Raw genomic sequence first — 7,149 nt, forward strand, 5'->3', positions numbered from 1 at the left:
ACTCCCGAAAACTCCTAGTTCGAAAATGGGGGTTTTTTAGTTGGTAGGAATCCAACACTACCCAGGCTTTCGGTTTGACTGGGTGTCTTCGTGAAGATTTTTTTCCTCCAGCCACCGGGCAAACAGCAAAAAAAAAAAAATGAGTGGAGTCCCACAAAACCCAGATCAGTAAAATACCTGTTTTGAGCTGCGTAAGAGAGCATTTTGTCGATTTATACTAATGCATATTTCATTAGTTACCTACTATTTTACATGTAAATAAATCATTATTTGTAACTATTTAAAATAAATGTATTAAACTGTATTACTGTTCCAATCTTCTTCATAATTCAACTTAACCGCGCCCGCCTTCATATACATTCATAAGTACAATAAAATATGCGCGCCATAGAGTAAGTAAAATAATTACTTATTTTACTTTCTCTATGATGCGCGCCAATTTCGACAGTCAGCTGAGGCGGGCTACGGTTAAATTTCGCGCTCGCGCAATTCGAGGTTCGCGGAGATTTTTAGTGTCGTCTCATGACAGGCGTTAATGCGATGAGACACTCGTTTATCTCTCCTTCCAGGGACACCAACATAGAGGAATGCTGAATTGACACCAACTCCTAGTAATTTGAATGTTTCGGATCGGCAACATTGCAAAAAACGTTCCAACTCTGTGGTTCCAACCTAAAAATCAACGTCAGAAAAGTTAACAGATTTCGTTTTTGTTTATAATGTAGTTTTTACTTATTTACTATGGGATAAATAGTATATTCAGTAGTCATGTGCTGAATAGTTTGATAATGCTATCCTGTCAGTTGCACCACGGACCCAATATGGCAAGAGCAGATAATCTGGGCAATCAAGCCCTACTCGAAGCTGGGGAGAGGCCCCTCGAGCGCTCCTTGTCCGAGCCGGTTGACATCAAGACCAGCTTTGTAACTAGAGAAGGCAGCTACAGACTGATGACGCTTAGCGAGTATTGCCGACCGAATAGGGTGGCTTTTCAGCCTCAGGGGCAGACATCCCCCCAAGTGAATGTCTCCTTAGTCGGTCTGGGCGATGAGGGAGATCGAATATGCTTCAATCACGGCAGAGAGATTTACGTCTATGAGTATAAAGGCGTCAAGAAAGCTGCAGATCTGACCAAACCACTGGATAAGAAGTTTTATAAGGGCACCAACCCTACATGCCATGATTTCAATGAAGCTTCAGTGGAGGGCGAGAGCGTTAACTTAATAATAGGTAAACTGATATTTACTCCAAGTTGAGTTTCATGTTTACATAAACAGTTGATAATTTTAGGTTTTACTACTGGGCAAATTCAGTTAATAGACCCTTTTAAAAAAGAGTTTAGTAAGCTGTTCAACGAGGAACGACTAATAGATAAAACGAAGGTAACTTGCCTGAAGTGGGTGCCGGGTAGTCGCTCACTGTTTCTGGCTGCACATGCCTCAGGTATGCAAGAAAACATTCTGAGCTCCCAAATCACGCCCACATTCCCGATTTCAGGCCAATTCTACGTCTACAATGAGGAACTGCCTTGCGGCAGCACAGCTCCTAATTACCAGCCATTCAAAGCCGGTGAGAACTTCTCGGTCAACACTTGCAAGACGAAATCGACGCGCAATCCACTGTTTCGATGGTATCTGGGCAGTGGGGCCTCTATCAACCACTTAGCATTCAGTCCTAATGGCTCCCAGCTGGCTGTAGTGACCCAAGATGGCTTGTTGCGGGTGTTTCAGTACGACAGCATGGAACTGTTGGGTACAGCACGCAGCTACTTTGGTGGACTGTTGTGTGTAGCCTGGTCAGGCGACGGACGCTTGATTGCTGTAGGTGGAGAGGACGACCTGGTAACAGTCTATTCCAATGAACAAAAGCGCGTGATAGCCAGAGGCCAGGGGCACAGATCCTGGGTGGCCTCAGTTTCCTTTGATTGCTACCTCGAGGGCGAATCCCTCTATAGGATTGGATCGGTTGGGCATGACACTCAGTTATGTCTTTGGGAATTGCCCGAAGACAATCTGGTCCCCCCTAGGTGAGATCTTGTATCAATATCAATAAGTCTTGGTTTTTGCGCTAACACGAGTTTTCAGACCGAGGGCCAAGCGGCGCTCCGACCCTCTGCAGCTGGTGGGAACACCGGCTTGTCCCCGATTGGATGAGTGTCCGATGCTGGAACCACTGGTTTGCAAGAAAATTGCCCACGAACGACTAACATCGCTGATTTTTCGGCCTGACTGCTTTATAGTAGCGTGCCAAGACGGCTTCGTCTACACTTGGGCTCGACCCTCCAAACCAAACACATAACATGAGCCTATAGATAATGGTGCTCGCTAAACCCGCAGGGTTTCTAAAGGGGTTTCATGTGACTTTTGACCGACTACATTATTTTCTTTGAAACTGGATCTGGAACTCTTCAAACCTTCATTGTTGACCCAGGTTCGACAAATTGTTTCTGGATGTGGAGATCTACTTTTCTTAGCTCTTCTAGTTGAGAGTTTCAGAGTGTTTGTTAAATAGCATCACCTCCAGCAAGTGCGGTGCAAAATCGGCTTTCTGAGCATTCAGTATATTCATATAACACAGACGCAGGTTTGGTAAATGTTGTACTCGTAGTAGAGTTAATTATCCATAAACTATACTTGAACTAACTACAGTTGGTGTTACATTGTTACATTCACGTGGCTGATGCTTCTCTAAATCCCAAGATCAGGTTGCTAGTCGTTAGTCCTATTCCGACTCAAAGTATTTTTGTATGCTTTTGTAATATACTTTTGTACAATTCATGATGTATATATCTAAGAGTAAATTATAAGTTAAACCTACAAATGTTCATACGTTTTCTTCGATGATCACTTTTGCGTAATGTCTTGTACTATGATTGAAATATATTTGTTTCTTATTGCCCCACCTCTTATTTCTAATCTGTTTTGGCACTGTTGAGTGGTTTTTTTTATGATTTGTGTTGATTAAACTCAGCTGTAGGGATAGTAATTTTTTGCCAATTTGGCATTTGAAAATTGGCGAGTGTTGGGGAACAAACTGACTGAAATGGACTACCACTAGTGGTATTTTATTGGTAAATTTAGGATATGGATTACCTTAACAATGGTAACAAGTACTCTTGAAATATCAAATCCATAGATATTTTAAAATGTGTTTTATTCAGTTACAAATTAACACGTATATCGGATGTTACTTAGACCGGATTATTTCGTATTCTACAATCCAAATATTCTCTCTGCTAACTAAAAAGTATTTGTCAAAAAATACTATGTGTATTTGTGATATGAGTTCGTGCCAATGCACACATTATGGTTTTGATTTCATATTGTACTATAAGTATCTCCAAATTCCTTGTCCGGCTGTGGTCAAAGTCGATATGTGATGGCATTCTATAAACCAATTTAGACACAGACTCCGCACAATTAGTATCTTTATACACACTTGAAAGTTTTACCAATGATGAAACGCAAACGAGTATTGCTATTAAGATTTTGAGCACTAAATTTGAGCACTAAATTTGAGCACTACAACGCTATAAAATTGAACAATACACATGGAAATGCTTTTAGACGTATTCAAGTGAACAATAAAACAATTAAACATGCTCAGAACATCTGGTAACTGTAAAAGAAACAAGAATGTACAGGGGTTTACAATCATCAATCCGATTCTTTACATTCACGTGGCTGATGCTTCTCTAAACCCCAAGATCAGATTGCTAGTCGTTGGTCCTTTCCGACTCAAAGTATTTTTGTATGCTTTTGTGAGATACTTTTGTACAATTCATGATGCATATATCTAAGAGTAGATAATAAGTTAAAACTACAAATGCTCATACGTTTTCTTCAATGATCACTTTTGCGTAATGTCTTGTACTAACTATGATTGAAATATATTTGTTTCTTATTGCCGCACCTCTTCTTTCTAATCTGTTTTGGCACTGTTGAGTGGTTTTCTATGATTTGTGTTGATTAAACTCAGCTGTAGGAATAATAATTTTTTGCCAATTTGGGATTTGAAAATTGGAGAGTATTGGGGAACAAACTGACTGAAATGAACTACCGCTAGTGGTACTTTATTGGTAAATTTAGGATATGGATTACCTTAACAATGGTAACAAGTACTCTTGAAATATCAAATCCATAGATATTTTAAAATGTGTTTTATTCAGTTACAAATTAACACGTATATCGGATGTTACTTAGACCGGCTTATTTCGTATTCTACAATCCAAATATTCTCTCTCTGCTAACTAAAAAGTATTTGTCAAAAAATACTATGTGTATTTGTGATATGAGTTCGTGCCAATGCACAAATTATGGTTTTGATTTCATATTGTACTATAAGTATCTCCAAATTCCTTGTCCGGCTGTGGCCAAAGTCGATATGTGATGGCATTCTATAAACCAATTTAGACACAGACTCCGCACAATTAGTATCTTTATACACACTTGAAAGTTTTACCAATGATTAAACGCAAACGAGTATTGCTATTAAGATTTTGAGCACTAAATTTGAGCACTACAACGCTATAAAATTGAACAATACACATGGAAATGCCTTTTGGACGTATTCAAGTGAACAATAAAACAATTAAACATACTCAGAACATCTGGTAACTGTAAAAGAAACGATAATGTACAGGGGTTTACAATCATCGATCCGATTCTTGGCAGTATTGTAAACGCAAAAACCAAAGTAAGAACATCAATTACAATATTGAAAATATCACATGCTAGATATATTTTTATAAAGTTTCCCAGCAAACGTTCTTTCCTATTCAATTTCAAAAAATTTCGTAGTTGTGAAAGTGATTTATTATTGTCTCGAAAAGACGATAGAAGGAATGAAGGTGCTGGCTAAATACTAGGAGAATGAACTTCTGGTATGGAAACTCACATCTCATATGCTGTCGAAAAATATATACATGTTGATCTTCGCCTTACCAAAAACGAAAACGGATAGGGGAAGACATTGTCGAAAGCTCTAAAGTGTAAAAAATCGGAATCAGAAATGGAAATGTGAATGAGTTGGTATGAAAATTAAATAATCTTCAAGTTTAGTGAATTCTAGCACATAGTTTCCGACTGCATATGCAGGCTGGTTTTCGAGTCGGCCTTTTTAACATCACGTTGCATTGTAGGTAACTGGCTTGAATCTATGATTATCGAGGGCCGTTTCAATGTCGGAGGACCGCCAGAGACGCCAGAACTAGATTTTGATTCTGTTGAATCTTGCCGGTCTGTCGACGAACTAGGACTAGAACCTGGATCAATTGATTTAAATCAGACAAGCGGCAAAGTATCTACTAACAAAAAGCACAAGGGGATAAAAGCTAAAGGATCTGCACAAAAACGTCATCGGAAGCAAAAAACTGTGCGGTACCTAAGCCGTGCGTTGATACTGGATCGCTGTCTACAGCTTGCGACCTTTTCAGCGTCTGCTGTCTGGCCGGCCATGAATTAACTCTGAAAGTTCATACATACAGGTCTGGATCAGGAGGGCATTGAAGGCCTTTTTACCTGAAATCCCTGGTTTCGGTCACCACGCTTAATAACGCTGGCCCTTTTCCGCCGGGCCCGCTGCCCCCTTCCCCCAGGTCTTCTGCACCATCCGCGTGCTCATGTTCTTCCATCTCTTCATCGTACCTTCTCTGGATCAAGTTCTCCATTACCATGTAGTCGCACTCTTCGGCGCTACGCAGATGCTCCTTTTCGAAGTTGATCGCTATCTCCGGGTTGGACATTTCGGATGGGTTCCTCTTGCGGGCGCCTGACAATATTAGCATAGTTGAGTGAGTAATCATTTTGATTTTCGATTCTAGGCATGATGGTGCACATATCTACTCGCAATAATCAAGTGCACTAAGTTACTAACACAATTCGCAGCCTTGCACGATGCAAACACTTGTCAACATGAACAGAACCAATGCGAAGCAGATTAGATGACTATGCTACAAAACATCAGCAAACCAAAACCGCATGACCGCCACAATGAAAACTTACTTGGCGGCGATTGTTCTGGCCGAGGCGGACTCAGCAGACCAGGACTTCTAGGCGGACTGAGCAGTCCACAGACAGTCTCTAACTCATCCGTAATGCTCGCATATTCTGCGTGCATGTGCATCAGCAGACTCCCTCTTCCGCTGGGTGGAATCACCTTGATTTTTGGCTCGTTAAATGTAACAAACGGATGCGGAGCAATGGGACCGGATGCGGAAGCTGGCAAATCGGACGATTCCGGTTCGGATTGCGTTTGAGAAAATTGCCGCCTTCCGAACGGCGCTTTGCTGACTGATGACGTGTCTTCCCCTGTTTGAGGACGGAACTGTTCAAGATCAACGAAGATTGGCCTAAGACCCCGCAGTGCAATCCACACCAAATATTCAGGGTTTCAGAGATGTACATCAACTTGCTACAAGCTGTACAAGCAAACAGCTTCCATGATTCCTACATAGTCTACTGGGTCATCCGAGTCCCCCACAAGCATGAATGATTCTTTGTATTATCTTTTTTTTTTGGTAAGGTTTTTGGTTTTTGGTACCAAGTCTAAAATAACATATATATAGGGACCCACCAGCCCTATTAGGGCGGTCCCAACCTTCTTAGTCAAGAAATCTTCTCTGCACACCAAAAATATAAATATTATGCGTGGTTTAAACAAATTTCGCATGTTTTAGCTGATTGATTATTGGAGACCCACCTAGGCAAATATACAAAAACGAGGTACTCATGTACACAGACAAAAATAATCATGACTAAATATCGTTGAGACACTCTATAGACTGGCATGTCTAGAAATAAGCCAGCTATTATACCTACGAAATGGACTACAAATGTTACCTGTATCTTTTGTGTTACCACATACAGATATCAGCGGTTTCGAATGCTCACAGTACGAGAAAGAATGAATCCACCTAGATGAACACTAGTATTTCATGCTTTGATACTAGATTGCAAAAATAACAACAACCGAAAGACTGTGAACTGTTCACAGTCTCTAAAATTAAATGATTCTCAAACAGGGGCGGATCCAGCTTTAAAGTCAGGGGGTACAGTACAGTCTTCTGTTATCTATGAAATTAGAAAAATTATCGTCGTTTTGTGCAAGGGTGGCGCAAGATTATTGCAAAATTTCATGTTTTCCGTCCCG

At 40.5% G+C, this 7,149-nt stretch overlaps 2 protein-coding genes across 14 annotated transcripts in view; one reads left to right on the forward strand and one right to left on the reverse strand.

Moving 5' to 3' along the window:
- The first annotated feature begins 615 nt into the window (after positions 1–615).
- On the forward strand, positions 616–2,895 carry LOC109534120 (WD repeat-containing protein 20). Its single transcript, XM_019899689.2, has 4 exons — positions 616–1,230; positions 1,291–1,443; positions 1,498–2,026; positions 2,085–2,895. Exons 1-4 carry the CDS (start codon positions 789–791, stop codon positions 2,296–2,298), a joined length of 1,338 nt encoding a protein of 445 aa, XP_019755248.1. The 5' UTR covers positions 616–788; the 3' UTR covers positions 2,299–2,895.
- A 241-nt stretch (positions 2,896–3,136) lies between these two features.
- LOC109534117 (transient receptor potential cation channel trpm) overlaps positions 3,137–7,149 on the reverse strand; it is a 45,975-nt gene continuing 41,962 nt past the window's right edge. For 12 of the 13 annotated variants that reach the window (XM_019899684.2, XM_019899682.2, XM_019899681.2 and 9 more), the window contains 4 exons: positions 6,003–6,308; positions 5,520–5,769; positions 5,383–5,465; positions 3,137–5,263 (listed from right to left, as the gene is read on the reverse strand). In XM_019899684.2, coding sequence (XP_019755243.2) covers positions 5,067–5,263; positions 5,383–5,465; positions 5,520–5,769; positions 6,003–6,308 — 836 coding nt within the window. In that variant the 3' untranslated portion in view covers positions 3,137–5,066. The remainder of the gene's footprint in view (positions 5,264–5,382; positions 5,466–5,519; positions 5,770–6,002; positions 6,309–7,149) is intronic. The other variant, XM_019899687.2, reaches the window with a different exon arrangement.

The sequence above is a fragment of the Dendroctonus ponderosae genome, unplaced genomic scaffold (assembly GCF_020466585.1).
Source record: "Dendroctonus ponderosae isolate FM_Combo_2020 unplaced genomic scaffold, Dpon_F_20191213v2 Dpon_F_20191213_6, whole genome shotgun sequence".
In the NCBI taxonomy this organism is placed as follows: Eukaryota; Metazoa; Arthropoda; class Insecta; order Coleoptera; family Curculionidae; genus Dendroctonus; species Dendroctonus ponderosae.

What these genes read in the sequence shown, in the direction of transcription:
- LOC109534120 (XM_019899689.2), top strand. Translation starts at nt 789, where the DNA reads ATGCTATCCTGTCAGTTGCACCACGGACCCAATATGGCAAGAGCAGAT. An exon ending in GAGCGTTAACTTAATAATAG is followed by an intron (nt 1,231 to 1,290) that starts GTAAACTGATAT and finishes TGATAATTTTAG; the next exon opens with GTTTTACTACTGGGCAAATT. An exon ending in TCTGGCTGCACATGCCTCAG is followed by an intron (nt 1,444 to 1,497) that starts GTATGCAAGAAA and finishes TCCCGATTTCAG; the next exon opens with GCCAATTCTACGTCTACAAT.